At 47.4% G+C, this 23,852-nt stretch overlaps 3 protein-coding genes across 3 annotated transcripts in view; 2 read left to right on the top strand and 1 right to left on the bottom strand.

The window, feature by feature from the left end:
- The first annotated feature begins 660 nt into the window (after positions 1–660).
- Positions 661–11,252, top strand: LOC135822716 (protein ABHD13-like). The gene is made up of 9 exons (XM_065335539.1): positions 661–1,126; positions 1,997–2,138; positions 3,191–3,361; positions 4,737–4,878; positions 5,217–5,325; positions 5,567–5,671; positions 7,207–7,314; positions 9,110–9,148; positions 9,990–11,252. The coding sequence occupies exons 1-9, from the start codon at positions 920–922 to the stop codon at positions 10,023–10,025; spliced, it is 1,059 nt and encodes a 352-aa protein (XP_065191611.1). The 5' UTR covers positions 661–919; the 3' UTR covers positions 10,026–11,252.
- Positions 11,253–12,156: 904 nt separating this feature from the next.
- On the top strand, positions 12,157–19,428 carry LOC135822715 (protein ABHD13-like). Its single transcript, XM_065335538.1, has 8 exons — positions 12,157–12,683; positions 13,502–13,643; positions 14,499–14,669; positions 15,196–15,337; positions 15,820–15,928; positions 16,124–16,228; positions 16,825–16,932; positions 17,761–19,428. Exons 1-8 carry the CDS (start codon positions 12,423–12,425, stop codon positions 18,298–18,300), a joined length of 1,578 nt encoding a protein of 525 aa, XP_065191610.1. The 5' UTR covers positions 12,157–12,422; the 3' UTR covers positions 18,301–19,428.
- LOC135822713 (JNK-interacting protein 3-like) overlaps positions 19,296–23,852 on the bottom strand; it is a gene marked incomplete at its 5' end in the record, with an annotated part of 25,279 nt that continues 20,722 nt past the window's right edge. Inside the window, 6 exon segments of the mRNA XM_065335537.1 lie at positions 19,296–19,796; positions 20,202–20,322; positions 20,924–21,065; positions 22,309–22,441; positions 22,755–22,901; positions 23,530–23,607. Of these exon segments, the coding sequence (XP_065191609.1) occupies positions 19,776–19,796; positions 20,202–20,322; positions 20,924–21,065; positions 22,309–22,441; positions 22,755–22,901; positions 23,530–23,607 (642 nt within the window).

Consider the following 23,852-nt stretch of genomic DNA (forward strand, 5'->3'; position numbering starts at 1 on the left):
CCCTCCTCAAAGCACTAGTTGAGTATCCACCGGACGTGATTTCCTGGCGTACCTGGTCACCACCGCCACCATACTTCTTTAGACTAGTTCAGTACAATAGTATAGTAGTTCCGCAGGGATATGGGGATACCGCCTGGGCCTGCTGCACACTGGCATTTGAGAGATGTCTCTGCCGCCGTCGTCTCTGCCAGTGTGATTGGTGTGTCCAGGTTCGGCTTTTCTCAGTGTGGTTTGTTTGCAGACGATGGTGCCTGTTGGGTCAGTTGGTGACCGAAGTGTACTGCAATCCTCTCGGAGGCAACATACACGTTTGCGATTGTTCTGCCTGACACGTCCCAAACGCTTGTCCAACTAATAATGCATGACGGGCCGCGGGTCTTCAATTTCAAGTTCTCTGTAGCATCTTAGCATCACGAAACAGTCTTTGAGGTTTTCCACCTACACAAAGTGAGTCCAGGTATGCCTTCGCATTCTGACATTCATAGCGAGGTTGCGCTCATGTTTTTGACAACCTGCCAGCTAGCTAAAGAATGGAACATAAAAAATAGCAGCAGGTAACAGGTTGTCTGTTGCGGATTTCGTACTGTTTTGTAGAGACGACTGCGAAGTGTGGATCGCGTGTCGCCTTGGCACCGTGTAGTAACAACGACCATACTCCCATAGTCTCCCTCGCAACGGATGCCAGGAATTTGCTAGGGAGCAGTGGGTAGACTCTACGTCGTAGTATGAATAGCGCTTACCAGGCTTCATATTGGCAGTAAAATCATCCCCCGGACCGAAGTTTGATCCGACAATGGAGATATTCAGAATGTAGAAAGCATAATTATGTTGGAAAATCACAGGTGACCATGTCCATGTGAAGGAATATTGTGCGCTGGCGTGTATCTCCGGCAGTCATAAGACGCAGAGTACTGGCACCATGATTCGGCAGAGTTTATTATTACGCCTGCGTTCTACGCAGGCTGTGCTGAAAGTCATTCTAACGCGATGTTGGAAATCGTGCAGTGCTGCGTGCTTGGTGTTGTTCCTGCTCTACTGGGTATATCTGGTATATGGTGGTGCTGCCATGCTGACCGTTACTTGCTTACTATCCATAGTGTTACTAGGAGCGTTCTATCATTATCAGGTGAGAGAAAGAGAGAGAGACACACACACACACACACACACGCGCACACGCACGCGCGCACACACACACACACACACACACACACACCAGGGACGTCGGAAGGTATTTTAGTGTGGTACGGTCAGCCATCTAAAGTGCAAGTTACTCTTGGGGGAGGGGTGGCCGAGCCGAAAATTTTGGAAATTTAGAGTCCAGACCAGTGTATTTTATTGATTCGCTGGGTACCTAGGGCAAAAAGTGGTACGGTCAATACCGTAGTGACCGTACCGTGTCCGACGCCCCTGCACACACTAGGCCATTAGCTTTTGGCCAGCTGTGCTCTCCATGTACACGTGCTATGACGTTGTCCTCCACATGCTGAATTCACACTTGCTATGCTTTTACAAAGGCTAGTGTGGACTCAGCCCTCGTTGAACTCAACGTGCCCACACACACAGTATGTGGGGCGCCCCAACATCGAAATTCAAACAGGATAAGTGAGAAGTACAACTGGAATTTGCGGAATCAAAAACACGATATCTGATGAGTTCAAAGCGGATCAGTCGGGGGAGTGAACTTCCTGAAAAGAGAAAAAATGCCATACCCACCAGGACTCAAACCCGAGACCTTGCTTGTCATGAGCAATGCTCTAACCATCTGAGCTATGGGACCAGGCCGAACCTAGAAGGCGCTGGCAAGTTTTTCACTCCATAGGAGTGAAGAGCTCATGACAAGCAAGGTCCCAGGCTCAAGTCCTGGTGGGTGTGCTATTTTTTCTCTTTTCAGGCAGTTCACTTCCCCGACTGATCCTTTGAATTTTGAAGTTCTCCCAATCCTATAAAGTATCCAGTGAGTGTTGCTGTTTGTGTATTTTCTGCCTCCAATGTCCAGGACTCATACCTGTACCTACCCGAGACACCAGACGGTTCGCGGCAATTTGTGGCAACCCCAATGGAGCTCTCGTTGCCTTACGAGGATATCTACTTGCGTACAGAGGACGGAGTGCGGATACACGCCTACTTTATCAAACAACGTATGTCCTAGCGTGTTTTTACAGTGCTGCTCCGGAATATCCGGTCGCGTGAGTCAAGTAAGCGCCTGGCAGCGCTGTGCAGCCCTAGCCCTGTCAACACTGGGCTGTGGGCTGGTGCAGGATGCAAACTATTTATTCACTTTTGAAGTGCTGAATCAGTGGCAGTGCATGTTGCCAAATATGGAATGTATGAGTAAAGCGTGTGAGTACGCTGGGATCAGGAATGCACTGCTCAGCACTCCACACAATCACCTCTGAGTGGCTGTGTGGAGTGTTGTTGGTACAAGCTATGTAATTGTGCAAGGGGCTTATACCATAATAATGCGTACATTTGCTTTAGAATCTTTAGAGCCACACAAGTTGGGTGGCATGTTCCTTTGAGTCCTTGTACCGTGGTTTGACCGTATCGTCTAATGGTCTTGCCAGTACTGTCATCCACATGCGTGTACATCCGCCAACATTCTTCACAGCTAAGACTTTCAGCTTGTGCTTGTCTTGCCGGGTTGCGCTCACCTTCCCCTCCGATGTTATTTCTATAACTTAGAACCTTCCAAGTTGGAAGGCTGTTGGAGTGCACACCCAAGACGTGCTAGAGCTGATTGGCAGTTAGTTGTAGAACGCCAATACCGTTGGTCAGTGTCGTGCAATGTTATCGCATGAGCTGACCGTCAAGTAACTGATGGTGTCAGTGCTGACTGTCAAGTAACTGATGGTGTCAGTGGACATTCTACTGAGTGTAGCTAGTACTTCCTTGGTCCTTTTCTTCGCAATAAATTAATCCTTGGTTCTCCATCCGAGTCAATACGTGCATTGTGACCATATAAAACGTATTTCCCGAATATGAGTCACACCTTTTCACACTAAACTTCTCCGGCAAAGAAGGGGATGTGACTTACAATCGAGTATGACTTCCTACTTTATGAATATATTGAAACAATATGGCTCAAATCTGAAAGTGGGGTGCAACTTATAACCGGGGAAATACGGTATCGGCAAGCACACGCTATCAGGACATCGGTCTTGTTTTCTGTGCTCCGTGTTCGTCCGTGCAGCTCCTGGCATGCTGCAAACTGTGCCCACCATTCTCTTCCTGCACGGTAATGCGGGCAACATTGGCTACCGCTTGCCCAATGCACAGGCTCTGTATGAAGAATGCCAGTGCAACATTCTCTTACTGGAGTATCGCGGCTTTGGGCGTAGCGATGGTGCACCCAGTGAGGCTGGTAAGTTCATTGGTTTATTTCATCACCCCATTTATTTTCAAGAATCACACACCCAACTCACAAGGACGCATGCCCCATACCAGCCGAGAAGACAACAAGGCACTGTTTCGTTGAAGCTACTGTAAACCGCCCAATGTTTGCGTCACTAATTTTTTTGCGATCTCTCAGAACCAGTGAGTTTACTTTGGCGAATGTTCGCGGAGCACTGTGGCCACACATATACATCCACTGCACTGTTGAAGTTTGATTTCTTGGTGGTTAAAGGGGAAGTTAAGGCAAAAATCAAAATTTCACCAGTTGTAGTCTTCGGGGTGCTGAGTCGAATGGTCTTGGTCCGAGAAAGCTGAGACGCTCCCTTCCTACTTGAATCCCAATCGAACTCGCGCACTTCCACCGAAACTGGGTGACTGCGCCCTATGAGATGGGGATTTGTATGCAAAATGTCACTAAAAGCGCCATTTCGTTCTTATAAAAGCACGGATGACCGCGATTGGCCCATATGTTGTAGTCTTTTGGACGCTAAGTTGACTGGTTTTGGTCCGAAAAGGCTGCGATGCAGCGTTCCTCCTTTATTCCCAATCGAACATGGTTGAAGAAGCGGTCACGTGCTCCTGGGTGCCAAAATCACCTGGTCACCACGCCAGCAGGCGACAACTTTCACACTAAGGTTCAACTCGAGTGACAGGACTGCACCCAAAAAAGGTCAAAACAGGCTGTAAGTTGTACCCTGCAGGCACGGTGACCAGGTGACTGGTGTACGCAGGAGCACGTGACCGCTTGTTCAACCATGTTCGATTGGGAATTAGGGGCGAACGCTGCATTGCAGCCTTTTCGGACCAAAACCAGTCGACTCAGCGTCCAAAAGACTACAACATATGGGCCAATCGCGGTCATCCGTGCTTTTATAAGAACGAAATGGCGCTTTTAGTGACATTTTGCATACAAATCCCCATCTCGTAGGGCGCAGTCACCCAGTTTCGGTGGAAGTGCGCGAGTTCGATTGGGATTCAAGTAGGAAGGGAGCGTCTTAGCTTTCTCGGACCAAGACCATTCGACTCAGCACCCCGAAGACTACAACTGGTGAAATTTTGATTTTTGCCTTAACTTCCCCTTTAATATTTGCGTTATGCTCTTCTCGCAAAATTAGAAAACATTAATACGTCGTAAACATTAGGCAGTTTACAGTATTCCTTGTACAGTATATGTAGTGTCATGCTAGGTGACATCTTACCCCGCATCGTGACTGGTCACTTGTTTCCGTACCATATCTCCCCAATCAAATCATCACCTTGACAGTGGTATCTTATTCGTGCTTGTGGGAATTACTTTCAATTGCTTTTGCTCATGTTTGATGTGTTGTTCTTGGCGTGTGTAGGTCTATTTTTAGATTCCAAAGCTGGCATGGATGCACTTCTGAGCAGATCTGATATTGACATTAGGAAAATTATAGTGTTTGGCCGATCGCTTGGCGGAGCTGTGGCAGCTAAGCTCTGCTCACATCCAGCGTGTGTGGACAGGTGAGACCTTTGACGTTTTAGTCCGAGTTTGCATTTTTGTCCTTTGGATCTGGTTCAGGTTGGTATTGCCATACAGGGTACAAACCACTTTTTAGGACTCTGTTTAGGGGTTATGACGTCACACTGACCACCCTCTTGATTGGTGAAGGCTTTGCTTGAGATATGAGTTTGAAGCAGGCAGTACTGTTGTGTTCTTATCACTACCTGGTTTGAAGACTTTACTGTAGCTGGATTTATTATTGAATAATATGATGGTAAAGACTGACTGTAAAAATGTTTTTTATATGTGTGTTTAACTTGTCTTTGTTTTATTTTTATCTGGAATGTGTTACCTTCAGGGCTTGTGCTCTAGTAATAGAGAATAGCTTCTCTAGCATTCCAATGTTTGCCAGTGCCCTGTTTCACCCACTGGCTGGCAGATTACCGGAGTGGGCGTATAAAAATCAGGTAGGGAGGGAATGTGCAAAATATTTCCGTAAACCGTTTTTTCTTGTGGTTTTAGTATCCTGCTGTATTGTATTGTTTACGGGGAATTTGCATTCGAAAATATTTCAAATGGTGTGTGGAAATAATTTTCCGAACGCCATTTGAATTCATAGCTTTTTCACAAATTCCCAGCGGAATTAGTGAAAAAGCTATGATTAGTGATAAGCGCTGTTTGTGTTGCTACATTGTTTGTTGTGTGCAGTTCTTCTCGGTGAAGTCGGTACGGTTAATACGCGCGCCGACGCTATTCCTGTCTGGCCTTCGTGATGAGTTGGTGCCTGCGTGGATGATGGAACAGCTATTTCAGGTATGAAGACTCTAATACAGTTTTCAAGTACGCAAACAAACAAACAGGATGTCGGCACTGTTCGAAATGTATGTGATAGTTAATGTCAAGAGTACATACCCGGGCGTAACCGGTGCAATGTACATGAAGCTCCCAAGAATGTGTAACTCCTCATGACTTGCTGCCACGCATCCTTTTCAGGATTACATCCTCTTCATGATGTAACCAGCTCTGCGTATGCACAGGAGATGTGAGGTAGACGTGTGCAGTGCAGCTTTGTGTACTGTCATGATGTATGAAAGTGATGTACATTCAGTCGTCTCTTATCTGGACAGCTCAGATACGGGCACGCCTCTCTACCGGGAACCTGAAGCTTGAGTTGCTGAGGCAAAGTGCTTCGATTTCGGGGGGGGGGGGGGGTCGATTTTGTGCACGTGCTCATTTTTTTTAGACTCTTCACTGCAAACGTGTGTAATCAACATTTTCATCGAAGTTTTTTTTAATCATGTACGTGCACAATACTTGCCATATGGACTTCATTGGCAAAAACTAGGGCTGAAACGATCGTGGATTTCCACGTATCGATTACTCTTTAGCTTAACGATCGAGTAATCGATTATAATCGTTAGCAATTCTGTGCAAATATTACTCTGTTTCCACAAACTATGGCTTCATAGTACCAACAAATCTGCATTAGTGAAAGGGTAGCTCCGTAACATGGCAGTTTCGAAGTCAATTTAACCTCAGAACATGAACCATACCCCTGGCAACTGCATACTCCCAGCGGAAACTGATTCAAACTTCACAAAACGAGGGTTTACAGTACTTTCTGGACACAAATTTAAAAAACGCAAAATAATCGTAATCGTTAATCTAAACGATTGCTCGATCGTTAGAGTTATCAAACGAGTACTCGATTATTCGGTATAATCGTTTCAGCCCTAGCAAAAACTGATAAACTGATATGATACATGGTAGATGTATTGCCCTGAGCTACGGGCAGATCTGAGATACGGGCAGTGCCCAGTTCCAATACACCCGTAGCAGAGGTATTCGAGTGTAGTTCCGAACACAAGTCAGGACAGGGCTTGGACAGTGCTGTTCTATCCGTTGTGAACTTGCCTGTGCAGTATAGAGGGGGGTCTGAACCTCATGGCATGATCAATTTCAGAACTATCCTATGTGCACTTGTAAAGCTACTACAAGCTATCCTTCAAGAGGTGCATCACTTGCACAAGGCATGCTTTGTGTCGCCCGTAGCCTTGTAGAGTGATGCGCATCATGCTGAGTAGCGTGTACAGTGCTACCTCAATGAAATCCAGTCGATTCACTCAAGTACGCGGCGAGCGCTGCACAGCCCTAGACCTGCGAACACTGGGCTGCGAAAAGGTGCAAGGCGCAAACTTGACTCACGCCGTGGACTGGATTTCATTGGGCAACACTGTACATGTGCTATCCTTGGTGTAAATGTAGATTGTGTGTGCACACATGAGAGGTGTGCCCTGATAGTCTTGGTCTATCGTTGTGGGGGAATGATGCTGATCTGTCTCATGCAGAACTGTGGTGCGCCGGCAAAACATATCCAGCGCTTTCCGCAGGGGGGTCACAACGACACATATCACTGTCATGGCTACTACAACACATGGCGTGCATTCCTGTCACAGGTTAGCTCAGAGACAGTGCATCGTGTGGTGTGTGCACTGTTGTAGCTCTCTGTCTCTCTGTCTCTCTCTCTCTCTCTCTCTCTCTCTCTCTCTCTCTCTCTCTCTCTCTCTCTCTCTCTCTCTCTCTCTCTCTCTCTCTCTCTCTCTCTCTCTCTCTCTCTCTCTCTCTCTCTCTCTCTCTCTCTCTCTCTCTCTCTCTCTCTCTCTCTCTCTCTCTCTCTCTCTCTCTCTCTCTCTCTCTCTCTCTCTCTCTCTCTCTCTCTCTCTCTCTCTCTCTCTCTCTCTGCTCTCGCTATCTCTGTCTGTCTCTCCGTCTGCCTCTGTCTCTGTCTTTCTCTGCCTCTCTCTCTCTGTCTCTCTCCTCTCTGTCTCTCTCTATATCTCTCTCTCTCTCTCTCTCTCTCTCTCTCTCTCTCTCTCTCTCTCTCTCTCTCTCTCTCTCTCTCTCTCTCTCGTGTGTGTGTGTGTGTGTCTCTCTCTATCTCTCCCTCTGTCTCTCTCTCTGTCTCTCTCTGTCTCTCTGTCTCTCTCTCTCTCTCTCTCTCTCTCTCTCTCTCTCTCTCTCTCTCTCTCTCTCTCTCTCTCTCTCTCTCCCTCTCTTGACAGATCCATGCAGAATGGCTGAAGTGCCTCACTGTTTTAGTGATAATATGCTGAGTTTCATTGCCAGTCCAGTAAACAAACCCTCCTGATCCGGGCACTCCTGTCTACCGGGCAACTTTTCTGACCCCTCTAGAATCACGAAAAAACGATTCTTGTCAAGCGATCTAGAGGTGTTCCTGTACCAAGCCTTTTGCTTGCAGGGGACATAGGCATCTTGAACTAAAGACTAGGAGATGACGAAAGAGACTGCGCGGTCATGGATGAATGAAAAAGTTGACAGTTCACTGGGTGCAGAGTAGATTTTGGCCTAAGGAATTTTCAAACAACAAGAGACAACTCCTTTTTCGGAGGAAAACAGCAAAGTTTCTGTTGTGTATTTGATCTCTGGTCTAAATCTGCTGTACTCCAGAAACCTTGATCCTTCAGCAACAGCAGAATTATTTCGAAAGAATCACACCGCGGAGACATACTTGAGTATTCAGTGCCAATACGAGGAAAAAAAGCTAACCGGCTGGCGACTGGAAATGAGTTTTCAACCGGCCAGCCATGATTTCAACCGGTCAAAAACCGGCTGGGGCAGCTCTGGCGGAATCGCTGCACCTCCTGTTGGCCAGACCAGTTCCACAGTACAGTGTCACGGTGTCACAGTATCCAATGCACCGGTGAAGTCAGAAAATGTTAAAAGTACGGCGTGTTAGTGTGCCGGCGGCGGGGGGGGGGGGGGGGGGTTGTCAGAGTCGTGTTGTGGTGTTACTATAGTAAAGCCTCCGAGTTAGAAGGCACAACATGACCATTGCCTTGGGCATTGGCTGTCCTGTAGTGACTAGAGTCGGTGGATCCAGCAATCTCTACAGGGGGGTTCCAGAATAGTCAAAACTGAATTGCTGCTACATGTACATGGACGCGCATATAGTTGCCAGTAGTAGTACATTTACGAAATTTAGGGGGATCCGCCGCCTTCCACGGAACCCCTGGAGCCCTTCCTGGATCTGCCCCTGCGTATGATATCATATACTATCCTCATGTGGTTAAGTCACACGTGTTTTTATCCACCTCGAGTCTAAGGTTGCAATGCCATGCTGGTGACAGCTTGCAACACTATGCTTTGTTTTGAAACGGTCGTATAGCAGTGTGTCAGAGATGCAGTGCACTGATGCCTACTTGCAATGCCTGTCTTTGCTTCCTACTGTAGCTATTAGAAGAGGACCAGCAACTCGTGGAAGAAGAGAAGGTAACATTAAACTGGTCGGAATCAGGGCCGTGCATTTCCTAAGTTGTTAAGTTTAGCGCTCATTTGCTGTTGCAGTAACACAGTGCATATGACATACACAATCCTGTTGAGACTCACAGGAGACACTTTGCATGATTGTACAACATTAGCACAGCGCAACAGAGAACTACCGTTATTCCAGAGACAGTTTACATTTGAGTGAATTATTCCAGACCACCTGAGTATATAAGTACAATACCATGCAAGCGGCAACGTTCATCACTTTCAGCACAGCATATCATGGCAGGCGCGTAGCACCGCCGTTGGCGGTGGTCCGGCCAGGGGGGGGGGGGGGGGGTCCGGGGGGATCTCCCCGCGGAATGTTTTTGAAATTAGGGTGCAAAATCCTGCATTCTGGGCACTTTTGGCATTGTTTTACTATGGTGGTCGTGGTCGGGCGAAAAAGTGGTCCGGCCAGAGCCGGACCGGCCAGAGCGGCTGCTACGCCCCTGCATGGGCACCGAAAGCTATTTTCGATAGGCCTGGTTTCGCCCGGAGGGCATATTGGAGGGGTTCTGCGGTCCTGGGACCTCCCCAGGAGACTGTTGAAAGAAACAAAGCCAAAACTGTGCCGTTTTAGGGCATTTTCCAAGCTTCCATGATAACAACTATAAATATGTGGCTGACTGAGGAGTGCAAAGAGAAAAAAAATGGTCAGAATATTGGTGTGACTCGAACCAGGCCCGGCAGCTGGACTGGCTCCAACCGTGACCCTATGCGGATACAAGCCGGCATGTGCAATTTGGTCTCAGTGTGTATTAACAGGTGTGTTTTGATTTGTTTTGTTGTGCCTTTGTGGCAGGAGCGCCTCAAGTCCAAGACATGCGTCATACAGTGAACCAAGCTTGAATTGTTGATATGCCATGCCACCAGTCACAAACTGACTTACCAGTCCGCTGGACCCGATGACTCGGTGATACTACGTTCGTTCACCCGACTACATGCCATCACCACACAACTGTCACCTTTGCGTACCGCGAATAAGCTCTGTGAGAGTCGCTGTGCTGCTGATGTGTCTGACTCACTTGGTCTTCAAGAGCGAGAGAGAATGCTGCAATCTACCAGATAATCAACGGTGTGCCGAGTGGTGGCAGCAGCAGGTGAGGACAAGGAACCTGCCCTGAAGAACATTGAGTGCCCAACCTGCAACCGTCTGTTCTGCCGTAGTTCTGACATGGCCCGGCACAAGTGTTTGACAATCCGTCAGCTCCCGGTATCGGAGCAGCCTGGGTCAGTGCAGTGTCCAACATGCAACCGATGGCTACGTAGCAGGGGAGGCTTTGCGGTTCATAAGTGTTGGCTAGGTGATGGCGACCAGCCACTGGCCCCTGCTCCTCTTGTTGTTCCGGATGTAACTTGCACAATCTGTCATCGTTCTTTTAAATCGGCTGCGGATCTCAAGTGTCATCGTGGTGGAATCTGTCCAAAGCGCCCTACTGTGGCTGAACGCCAGCAATTCAAGTTTCACTGCCAAGTTTGTCACAACCGACGGTTCCGGAGGGGGCAAGATCTGGACCGCCACTTGGAGCATTGCCTTCCTCCACCCTAGCATCTTTGACAGTACCTCCCATCTGGGAGCGGCGTGGCCAATTCTGGCAGCTGTCAATAGTAGTAGTAGTAGTGTATGTGTTTGTGTGTGTATGTGTGTAACGTTATGTGTGTATGTGTTTGTGTGTGTGTGTTCTCTGTATGTTCTGTGTCTCTCTGTGCATATCTGTGTGGCCGGCTTCAGATTGCAGTGCATGCATTACGTAGTGCTATTCTCGGTCAGTTTCAAGCCGTTGCAGGTTATTTTTATTTTGGAAGGTTTTTTACGCATTTGAGACAGTCTTGAGTCACCTCCACCATTACGCTGCGCTCTGTCGCACCCTGGAATAATTTGAGACAGTACTAGTACTAGTGTTTGAACCTCATTTCAGACTTCCAGCCAAGCAGAAAGTACACACGTGTATTACATGCAGGATTGATAAGCTGCTGCAACATTGCCAATAGTATTCGTTTTCGATTCCAGCATTCCAACATTACATGTTCAACTACATGTACTTGAATTGTATTCACTCATCAAGCTCGCAAGTCTCTCAGTATGCTGCCGGTGACAGTGTCAAACACTACTTCTGCTGTAGAGTAGTCTGTAGAGTGTAGTATACTCTAGACCAAGCAAAGCCTGCCAAAGGCAAAGGTACACTCAAACGCCTCTTATCCGGACGCCTCAGATACGGGCACGTCTCTCTACCGGGCACCTTCAGCTTGAGTTCCTATAGCACAAATGCTTCGAATTTGGGGGTTTTGAACTTTTTTTTCGTATGAGGAAGTGCTTATTTTTCGCTGCCAACCTATGTAATCTACACATTTTTATCAATGGGTTCCTTTTGTATCCTGAACATGTGCAATACGTTCCAAATAAACTTCTTCAAAAATGATATGATACATGGTAGATGTGTTATTCTGAGATACGGGCAAATCTGAGATACGGGCAGTGCCCGGTCCCAAGGTGCCCGGATAAGAGACGTCCGAGTGTACTACCAAGAGTAGGCGCACTACTGCACTACGAACACATTCCACGTACATGTACTCTTGGTACATGTACTACTGACTTTGCCGTTTGCACTTAGCAGTTGCAGTGTGCACGTGTGACTCCGTAAGAAGTCTCCGTAAGAAGTCAACAACGAAGTCAACAACGCAGTACAGCAATCAGCATTCCACATGCGCACCTGACACATACCGGTACGCGGTACAGACTGTGACACTTGGTAACCGGACGCACTCTACGAGCTCATGCATAAAAAAAGTCACGGACCAATGCGCGGCGCGGCGTGATTGTAGCGCGTGGAATGTGCTCGTAGTGCAGTATAGTGCGCCAACATTTGTTTTGATTTGAATGTCCATGCCTGCATCATATCAGCCACACACTGACATCATGTCATGTCATGAGTCACGTCGTTCACAGACAGACCTCACGTCCTCAGCTCAGCCTCAAAATCAACATCTCTGCATCTGATTTTGATTGAGCAATCTTTGACTTTGGAAGTTTGGAGCGTAGCAATTGTATCCAAGTGGCATAGTATACGTATGGGATTGTGTTAGGCCTTTGGTAGGGGATAAGTAGTACGAATAGCGCTTATCAGGCTTCATATTGGCAGTAAAAGTACCCCCCAGACCGAAGTTTGATCCGACAATGGAGATATCCAGAATGTAGAAAATTATATGTAATTATGTTGGAAAATCACAGGTGTCCATGAAGGAATATTGTGCGCTGGCGTGTATCTCCGGCAGTCGTAACACGCAGAGTACTAGCTACAGATGCGCGGCCATGATTCGGCAGAGTTTATACCGCCTGCGTTCTACGCAGGCTGTGCTGAAAGTCATTCTAACACGATGTTGGAAATCGTGCAGTGCTGCGTGCTTGGTGTTGTTCCTGCTCTACTGGGTGTACGGTGGTGCTGCCATGCTGACGTTACTATCCGTAGCATTACTAGGGGCATTTTATCATTATCAGGTGAGAGGGGAGAGAGAGAGAGAGAGAGAGACACACACACACACACACACACACACACACACACACACACACACACACACACACACACACACACACACACACACACACACACACACACAAGCACACACACAAGCACACACACGCGTGCACGCGCGCGCGCGCACACACACACACACACACACAGAAACACTCACATGTACATGCACGCGCACACAAACACACACGCACGCCATGCACGCCCATCGCAAGAGAACCATGCAAATCTGCAGTGCACTGAATGTACGCCTCCTGATTTTCTCTTATACGGTAGAGGACAAGATTTAATTTTGAATGAAACAGATCAAGACGTATGCCAGATAACAGCCATAACAGCCCCATCCACATACAGTGAATACTGTGACAGTGTCTAAGACGACCGCTCAAGGGACATTCGAAACGTAGTCTCTGTTACCAGGTGGTCTCCTTCTCAAGGGTTATTTGACTGGAAATGCCATCCCTTGATCCCGGTTTCAGTGGTCTTCTAGGACAGGTGGTCACCTTATCCGAGTGGTCGCTTTGGCAGGTTTAACTGTACATGTGACTGGCAAAGCTATGTACAGTAAAACCTGTCACTCACATAAGGCGACCACCTGTCCCAGAAGACCACTGCAACCAGGACCAAGGGATGCTATTTCCAGTCAAATGACCCTGGATAAGGAGACCGCCTGGTGACGGAGACCACGTTTTGAAGGCCCCTTGAACGGTCGTCTTAGACAGGTTTCACTGCAATGTCTAATGAGTGGCACTGTGTGTGCGTATTTTCTGCCTCCAATGTCCAGGACTCGTTCCTGTACCTACCCGAGACTCCAGAGCGCTCACGGCTATTTGTGCAAACGCCAATGGCGTTCTCGTTGCCTTACGAGAATATATACTTGCGTACAGAGGACGGAGTGCGGATACACGCCTACTTCATCAAACAACGTATGTCCTAGCCTAGTCTTCTATCAGTTGTCTTTAGTTCTAGCTACGTGTAGTGCCGATCCGAATGGTAATGTTTAGGTCTTGACAAGTGCTGAATCGAATATTCCAGTTCTCTGTTCAATCCAATGCCTTGCGTACTACATCAATAGTGTTGTACTTTTGTCATTGGATGTCGGATTAAATAAGCCCGTTGCGCATTGCCAAATGGAATGTATGAGTAATGTGTGTGAGTACAGTCAACTTCGCTTATAACGACACTCGGCGGGGCATCAGAAAAGTGTCCTTATTCGCGAAGTGTCGTTATACCCGAAGTCTCATTGTATGTATTCCAGTTAGATGGGACTTTGCTCTGGGCATGGAAATTCTGTCGTTATTCGCGAATTGTCGTTATATCCGCAGTCGTTATTAGCGAAGTTGACTGTACGCTGGGATCAGGAATGCACTGCTCGGCACTCCACACAACCAACTCTGAGTGACTGTGTGGAGTGCTCCTCGTACAAACTAGGTAATGACGCAATGGGCTTGTACCGTATTGTACACTTGTACGTCGGTTATCCAGACATCGAAGTTATGGGAACTTCGGTCTACTGGGTACCCTTTGGGCCAGTTTCAATGGACATACACGTACTACTGCTCTTGTCACTTTTTTTGGACACAGTGCCATATCTCTGGCCTTTCCCCATCAAAATGTATGTGATTCGGAGTTACGGACATTTCAAAGTTACGGTCAGTGCCCGGTCCCGGACCTTTAACAAGGCATGAGTGCACGTACGCTGTGACCGTATGTACGTGCAAGCACACGCCATCGGCGTTATTATCACTCTTGTTTGCTGTACTCCGTGTTCGTCCGTGCAGCTCCTGGCATGCTGCAGACGGTGCCCACCATTCTCTTCCTGCACGGCAATGCGGGCAACATTGGCCACCGCCTGCCCAATGCACAGGCTCTGTATGTGGAATGCCAGTGCAACATTCTCTTGCTGGAGTATCGCGGCTTTGGGCGTAGCGATGGTGCACCCAGTGAAGCTGGTAAGTTCATTGGTTTATTTAATCACCCCATTTTTTAAATTATTTTATGCTTTTTTAAATTACAGAATCACATACCCAACTCGCGAGGACCCATGTCACCTTTAAGCCGATAAGACGAGAAAGCTCTGTACTACATGTACCGTGTTCAGTTTTCATCGAAGCTATTTATTGTACATTGCATGTACATTGTACAGTCGTGCTATTGTAGGTGACATCATCTGACCCAAAGTGCGTATTTGGCGCCCTGGACTAGCACTAGCGCGACCCTTGACGCCATGGAAGTGGTGCAAGTGCAGCTGGACTTACACATGTACAAGTACAGTGATGTAGTCGGAAATGGTCCAGGGACTCAGGCAGGGAGCCAGCTTTGTACTTTAGATCATAGAAGTTTAGAGAACGAAGTCGTTCACATTACATCGCAGTACTAAAAAGAAGTACTAGGAACAGTGGTATATTGTTTGTGTTTCTCAGAGTTGCTTTGAATTGCTTTTGCTCGTGTTTGATGTGTTGTTCTTTGTGTGTGTAGGTTTATTTTTAGATTCCAAAGCTGGCATGGATGTACTTCTGAGCAGATCCGATATTGACATTAGGAAAATTATAGTGTTTGGCCGATCGCTTGGCGGAGCTGTGGCAGCTAAGCTCTGCTCACATCCAGCATATGTGGACAGGTGAGACCTTTGACGTTTTGTATTTGTATTTATGGATTCTCCACAGGCCTTAGCCTAAATCGAGGGAGTCTCCGTTGTAGTCTGTGCATTATTGTGCTCTGAGCCTGGTTCAGGTTGATATTGTCATACGTGTTACAAACCACTTCCAACTTAACATAGTATATCTGCCCTTACACAATCAGTTGTTCACTATCCACGGTGACCTGAAAGTCATAATTTTCTGGCAGTTTAGCACTTTTAGGGTTTTGACGTCACACTGACCAGCCCTATTTATTTGTGAAAGTACATGGATGAATTTTTTAAAGCAGTGAGTACTAGTGGTTTTTAGTACTCACTGATTTGCAAGCTCCACTGCAGCTGTACTTATGGATGAATGTTGAATAATTGTGGTTGTAAAGACACCCTGCAGTGTGTAACTAGTTACTTTATGACATGTGTGTACATGTTCTTGTTTTGTTTTATCTTGAATGTCTTGCCTTCAGAGCCTGTGCTGTATTAATAGAGAATAGCTTCTCCAGCATTCCAATGCTTGCTAAGGTCCTGTTTCACCCGCTGGCTGGCAGATTACCGGAGTGGGCGTTTAAAAATCAGGTAGGGAACGTGCAAATATTTTTTTGTGAGCCAGCTGATATGTTTTTTTTTGTACCTTGTCCCGGTGTCTTGTATTGTTGACAGGAAATTTGCATTTGAAAATAATTCAAATGGTGGTCAGGAATTTGTGAAAAGCTATGGTTGGTGACAAATATTGTCTTGTCCGGTGCTATGCTGTGTGTTTGTTGCGTGCAGTTTTTCTCAGTAAATTCAGTACGGCTGATACGTGCGCCAACGTTATTCCTGTCGGGACTCGATGACCAGTTGGTGCCTGCGTGGATGATGGAACAGCTATTTCAGGTATGAAGACTGTGTAGTCATGCTTTCAAGTACATGTACATGCATACAAACAAACGGGATGTCGGCATTGTTCGAAATGTGTGTTATAAGTTCAAGCAAGAGTAGATACACGTAAACAAGAGTGTGCAACCCCGCATCTCTTCTGCACAATCTGCAGATACCCCGGCCCACGGCGGAAATTTTTGTTGACGTCACCTTTTAAAAAAAAAGGCGCATTTTTGCCGCAGAGGAGTGTGGGAGCACGTGCTGGGCACCGACCTTATAATGTAAAGCCCGGCCAAGTGCACGAGGCGAAACTTCCCAAAAGACTCGCAGCGCGTGCGTCATAGAAAAGATTACGTCAACGAACAATTCCACAAGTCCCAGCACGTTGCACTTCGCATCACAGGACAATTTTGGAAAATGGAAAAATGGGTTACGGGGTAACTGTTTCCTGCTCCCCCCCCCCCCCCCCCCTACTATGTTGACCTGGCTAGAACCCTGCCATGTAATTTACTGTCCTTGGTATAGCCGTAGATTGTGTGGACTCATGATAGCTGTACTCTGAGAGACTTTGTATGTCTGTTTGGGAAATATTGTTGATCTTTCTCGTGCAGAATTGCGGTGCCCCGGCGAAACATGTTCAGCGCTTTCCGCAGGGCGGTCACAACAACACATGGCAGTGCCGTGGCTACTACAACACATGGCGTGCATTCCTGTCACAGGTTAGCTCAGAGACAGTGCATAGTGTGGTGTGTGTACTGTTGTCGCTCCTTATCTCTCTGTCTCCGTGGGTGTGGGTGTCTCTCCCTTTCTCCGTGTGTGTGTGTGTCTCTCTCTCTCTCTCCCTCCCTTTCTTCGTGTGTGTGTGTCTCTCTCTCTTTCTCTCTCTCTCTCTCTCTCTCTCTCTCTCTCTCTCTCTCTCTCTCTCTCTCTCTCTCTCTCTCTCTCTCTCTCTCTCCCTATCTTTCTCTCTCTTTCCTCTCTCACTCTCTCCCTCTCCTGACGGATTCGTGCAGAATGGCAGAACATGCCTTACTGCTCAATTAGATCAGTGATTGTATGCTGCTTTCCTTGCCAGTCCAGTACAAAAAGCTCTCCTAATCGGACTCCCCACATCCGGGCACTCCCGTCTTCCGGGTACATTTCTGACTGTTCTAGATTCACAAAAATCGGCTTTTCGACAAAACGACCTTGAAAAATGTTGACTTGCTTGCAAGAGTATGTATCCTCTAACTCACGGGCAATGGGAGGTATGCATCTAAGATGGCCGTCACCTTTTTGCGGGGCAAGTTACCCCATACTTGGCAGGTACAACCCGTTATAGTACATTTATGAGTATGACCTCACAAAGTTCATGACCTTTTATGCAGAGTTGGTATCAAGGTGTGTACGGTTATAGTGGACTTGCCCCGCAAAACCTAATGCCTAATGGCGGGGAATTGATGCATAGGTCACATTCCTAGTTACAGGCAGTGCCCAGTCCCAGTGTGCCTGGATCAGGGAAGTCCTCCTGTAACTAGCCTCTGTTTGCCTGCGTATGTCTCGTTCAGGTTGCACTAGTCAATAGCTTTTCCATACGCCCGTACACCGAGTACGAGCATCAGGTCGGCCAGGTGATCGAGTCCTTTGAGCAGACCGACGACCAGCCTCCCAGTCACTTGCGTAGCAGCTCGGCGTCGTCGCTACACGAACCCATACTGGAGCACTCGCTCACCTCGTCAACGTCCTCGCTCGCATCTCTAGCCAGCAACGGTCCCGCCACCACCCACCACGGTTACAGTATTCAAACGACGAGTAGCAACTCGGCGCCAACGTCGGTTCGCAAGGCTTCGGCGCCGTCACGCAAGAACTCACGCAGCTCCAGCAACCCACCGAGTATCGGTAATTGTGATGTGCCCACGTTGCCGGTCACCGGTGGTGGTGGCCTGTCCGGCAGTCCAGCAGCGCCGCTAGCAGAGCAAGTGCATCAATACCAGTCTAACTGGGGAGCACGCGAGACTGGCGGCATAGTCGTCAACGAGTCCGCGCTGGACTGCGGACCAATGTCCATACGGCAAAGTGCTAACCTAACTGATGTATGGTCAGTGTGATCTCTGTGGACGGACCAATGTCCATGCGGCAAAGTGCTAGCCTAACAGATGGGTGGTCAGTGTGAACCCTGTGGACCGATCTCCAAACCATACGGCAAAGTGCTAACCTACCCAATGTGTGGTCATTGTGATCGCTGTGGACTAATCTCCACACCATACTGCAAACTGCCAACCAAACCGATGGGTGGTCAGTGTGATCACCGTCACAGCTGCTGCCGCTCCTGTGCGAGGAATGTGCATGCACAAAGGTCCCCACGTGCTAGGAGTGTGCATCCGCACAGGTACTTCTTGTGAGAAGAGTACAGAGATGCTCTCGTGCAAGGAGTGTACATGAGCAAAGGAAGCTCCGTGCCATATACGTGGTGCTGGCGTTGTGTTCCCAGGTGCGCATTGCCGTGATAGCCGATGGACCGTTTGTGTGTGTGTGTGTGTGTCCGGGTGTCCGGCTGCTGTATTGCTCATGGCAAGACACACCGTGTGTGAGTGAGCGAGGGAGTACGAGTGTGTACTACATGTACCTCAAACTACACGGTATTTAATGTGCGGCGGTGGTCACTGGTGATGAAGTGAATGCAGCGCCAAAGAGAGACCTCTGGAACGATGACACTGTAGATGTGTGCAACTTGTAACTAACACTGCTCTCGCAGTCATGATGACACTACAATCGACATTGACCATGGACCTACTGCCCTGATGGGCCGCCAGTTGAGACATAGCAATTACTGCTAGGATCGTGCTTTCTTGACCCTCTTGAGAGCTAACAACTGATGAGACGCCATATAGCTTGGAACTATTTTCTAGGGTTTTCAATTTGAAATTATACCAGTTTTTACCCCATGTTTTTAGTTTCTGATAATTATGTGTCTGCTCATTTCTTTTAAAAGTACAGAATTCCCCACTCTCCCAGCACACCACCAGTGGAGAACCACCCCATGTAACACACCAAATCACAAAACGCCCGCGCTCAGCTGTATATTCCCGACTGCAACTGCAACTAGCATATTAGCATAATATTTTTTTAAGAACAAACCAGTAACAATCACTTTTTATCACCTAGGAAAATTGAGGCTAGACTTGAATTCTTGAATCTTACTAATACTAAAATATAAAAATAATTCAAAAACCAGACGTAATAATCGTGATACGCAAGACACCCTAAATTCTCTTCCTCGAACCGGAATGGGATTACAGGACTTTGAAGAAATAGAAAATTTATCAAATCATTTCGTTGCTTCAAGATAATAGTTTCTAGGCTAGGTGTCAAAATTCCAAATCAGTAAAAAATGAAGCGGCCAATCACTAAATTCACAGGTGGGAAATATGGAGCAGAACAGGTGTGATATGTGAGTGCTACGTATGTTCCAATGAATGGTGGTGACTTTGACTATCCGCTGGCTGAGCTGGCAGTGCTCTGGCCGTGACGGTAACAGATCCGATAGCCCGCTCACTTCTTTGTTCCCCTGCTCTAATGCACTTCAAATGGCCGGTTCCGAAACCTACCCGCACGCAAACAGACAAACCGAGACATATTGGCTGTCGGGCTAAACGGCGAGGCCCTGGTGTTTGAAAACCTTTTTGGTGCCTGAAATCCTGTTCTTAGATTTCTGTCCAGTGCACATAATAGCTTGATGAAGATGACAATAAATACAATGTATACCATTCTGTAGAGCAATGCACTGATGGTGTAGAGTAATGTACTGATGGTGTAGAGTAATGCACTGATGGTGTACAATGGGGAAACAGATACGGTTCTACGCTATTTAGCCCAGTTGAGAGCCGGGGTGGAATGCGCAGGATAGAGGTCACATTATTTTAGGTGTAAAGAACAGGCAGCAATGGTATTTTAAGAGTTCGAAGATGTGAAAACGATGAACTTGCCCTTCGCTTCACATTACCCTCACCTGCCAGACGATGATATTGTTTCGTTCCGCTTGGGCTTTGTTCGATGAGGATACTGGGCCTCCGTGCAGCCTGAAGTCGACATAGCCCGACCCGGCGCTGAGTACGTACGTTATTGACGAGCTGCAGCAGCAACGACAGTCCAAACAAGACCAGGGACGGCACAACGTATTGGACCGCATCTAACCTTTCCTCCACGAGGCCTGGGTAATAACTACTGTTCTTGCGCTGGACAGCTCCTCTCTCCCAGTGCTCTCAGAGCTGACACAAGTACTAAGTTTGAGGTATTTACACGCCCACCATTGTTCAACTACACCGGCTTTACATTCCTGTCACATGTACCATCAGTTATTCGCAGTGACCAGGCCATTTGGGACATGGAGAATTATGTCTGCGCCTGTAACGCCATGGCCTTATATTCAAAACAACGCTGCTTTGCTAGCTATTTTACATGCTTCAAATCTCATCTCATCTATGAAGCCACGGCTTTATAACTGAGACAGGCTTTGCAATCGAATAAACCTCCATGGCTTTAAAGGTGGGGTCGTACGGTATACATGCGTACGTGGCTGGATTGGAGTCAATGGAAAATTCAAAGCTTGTCCCTGATTGAACTTGTGTAAAAAAGAAGAAAAAAAGGAAATTCCATTGATTGAATCCATTCCCTCGACCAGTGAAAACAAGGTCTGGGTGTGTATGTAGTTGTAGTAGGATGGCAGCTCACGTGATATCTCTGGAGATGTTGGATTCACTGCGGATGCGTGATGCCATGACACCCGGTGCTGCTACCAGTACATCAACATGGTGCAGGTGACCGTGGAATGAGAGGCGAGCTGCGTCAATGTCGCAGTAGGGTAGTCGATATTCTGCACAGATACACAGATACACACACCACGTACCATCATACACACACACACACACACACACACACACACACACACACACACACACACACACACACACACACACACACACACACACGCATACACACACACATACACACACACACACACACACACACACACACACATACACACACAAACACACACACACACACACCATCACACACACACACACACACACAGCAACACCTAGTCAACAACATGGCATTTCAAAGAAAGGCTTGAACGAGCCAAACCAACAAAGGCTGTTATGGGACTCGAGGGTAGATGTCATATACCCGTGTTTCGTACCGTCCATCTCCTTTCTGCCATCCACCTCCTTTCTGCCATCCGCTTCCTTTCTGCCATCCACCTCCTTTCTGCCATCCACTTTCACCAGAAGCAGTCATAACTCCTACGCCCATCTTCCACTTCTGCGTCATTCAGCAATTGTATAGTAACAATTCTGTTAATACTGCCCATACTAACAAGCAAAACGTCTTCTTGAGGTGCTATTCTTTTGAAGATTTTAACACAGGTCAGCGCAAAAACCAGGTTTACTTGCACTTGACCTGTGTGGCTTGGTGGTGCATGATCATCATACTTTGGCACACGGCACACAGGGATGCAGCAATAAAAATTAAAAAAAGTTGCGAGTCCGCGTTACAACCTGCTATACAATTGCGTTGAGAAACACAACCAGCTTAGGGAGTTTAGCTCGTGCCAGGCCACCACCATGCCTGTAATACCAGGGTGGCAGATGCAGTGCCTAACAGCGAGGGTGAGGTGGTAACTATCACAACCTGTATATTCCCATCAGACCAAGAAGTGATTTGCAATGGCTGACACAACTGATTACGCGTGTCTATAGCTGTGCGAATAGTCAACCCACGGTGCAATGGATCAGTGTAAGAATGGCTAGACTGCTGGATATGCTGCACTGCAATACAACAGGTAAGCGGTGTAACATGTACATTGCGTATTTACTGTATTGCCGTATTTCCCGAATACAAGTAAGTTGCACCTTTTTTCTACACTAAATTCAAGGATACAAAAGGGGGTGCCCCTTACAATCGAGCATGACTTACTACTGAAGTGAATATATCAACACATTATGGCTCAAACTTGATAACGGGGGTGCGACTTATAATCGGGGAAACACGGTATTACAATTACAATCATGTCGCATTTAAATGAACTGACAAACAGCACAACCATGTGTACTTACTCATATCATACGCCTGCGCTTTCGTGCCGTCCGTCTCCTCTTTACCCGCAGGCTGCTTGCCGTCCATTTCATCGGCAGCAGCTGCAGTCAGCGGATCATCTCCTTCAGAAACTTCAACGGCTGCGACGGCGCCCTGCGCACGGGGGAGATGACAATAATGGTGTGCTTTAGAACAGCAGTGACAGCTTTAATACAGAGTTTTATTACGCAAGTACATGCTCAGGCTAGTATGAGGAGATGAGATGATCAAGATATTCACAAAATGGAGAGCATCAGGTATTAAACGGGGCAGCAAGCCCACAAAGACCGGGGAGAGTTTGCAAGTTCTACAAGCATACATGATCTCGCACAGGCAAGCTACCGTGCCAGAGTTTCAATTCCGGAAGCGGATCACGCTGCATATGAGCCCCGACTCTTGCCCTTGAACTATGCCCGGTACAACTCACCTCGTCATCCTTGTTGACTAACAAGTGTGGGCCACTCTCTCCTGGCAACTGTGGTCTCTGCCTGCTGCATGGTATACTGATTATGGCACCGTTGTTAGCTCCGATCCACAAACAGCCGTTGGAGATGAGCAAGGATGATATTCTCACCTGTGCAGGGAGTGATGAACACCGGAATCAACCCGGATTCGTTATCAGTGCAGAGTTGTACAACTGCATGGTACAGCTTTAGGAGCTGTATCTGCATCTACGCCTTTGATCTTTGCAGGGTGGTGGGGTTCCTACGGATGCTGAAAACTCAGTCTAGCTGAGTCTCAAGCGAACCGTGAATTTGTTAGTACAGGCAGCAAGGTTCAGTTCTACAGGGAAGGGTTTCTAACTTTAATAGACCCACTCAATTTGACATATTTATGTTAGAAGTCAGGACAACAGCGAAGATTACATGACACACAAGTGTGTCAGAAATATTAATTACATGTCTCCACACGTACTGTAATCACTATTGCATGTACCAACTCCCGTTCTGTTGTAGCGTGGGGTTTGAGCAGTTACGATCACGATCACTGCGGGTGAAGAAACATGGTGGTCACACAGCAACTACAGTCCTGCTCAATGGAATCCAGTCGCGACACTCAAGTTCGTGCATTGCACTATTTCGCAGCCCAGTATTCGCAGGTCTAGGGTTGCGCAACGCCCGGCGCATACTTGAGTGACACAACTGGATTTCATTGAGCAGCTCTGTAGTTACACATGGCTTGACTTAGCGGCTGGCACTCACCAAGTTATGCGGTGATGGCTTCCTCTGACTGCCAGGTAGTGTGAGTAGAGACTGCATTGGACTGCTCACATCCAGGTCCTGTAGGCAACACAAACACAACACACCGACACAAAGTTACACAGGGATTACATGTTTATTGGCATGATGTCATAGTGGAACATTAAAAAAATGCATGAAGTGACTTTCCTGTTTCAACTCCCTCAAACTTATGAATACCAGTAAAACATGAAGTTCTCTGGCTCAGTGTACAACACACAACTTAAGTGTGCATGTAGTTTCAGCCTTGCAGGTTAGAAAGACTTCCTACCTACAGGTGGGGTCTG

Source organism: Sycon ciliatum, chromosome 8 (assembly GCF_964019385.1).
Source record: "Sycon ciliatum chromosome 8, ocSycCili1.1, whole genome shotgun sequence".
NCBI classification, from domain to species: Eukaryota; Metazoa; Porifera; class Calcarea; order Leucosolenida; family Sycettidae; genus Sycon; species Sycon ciliatum.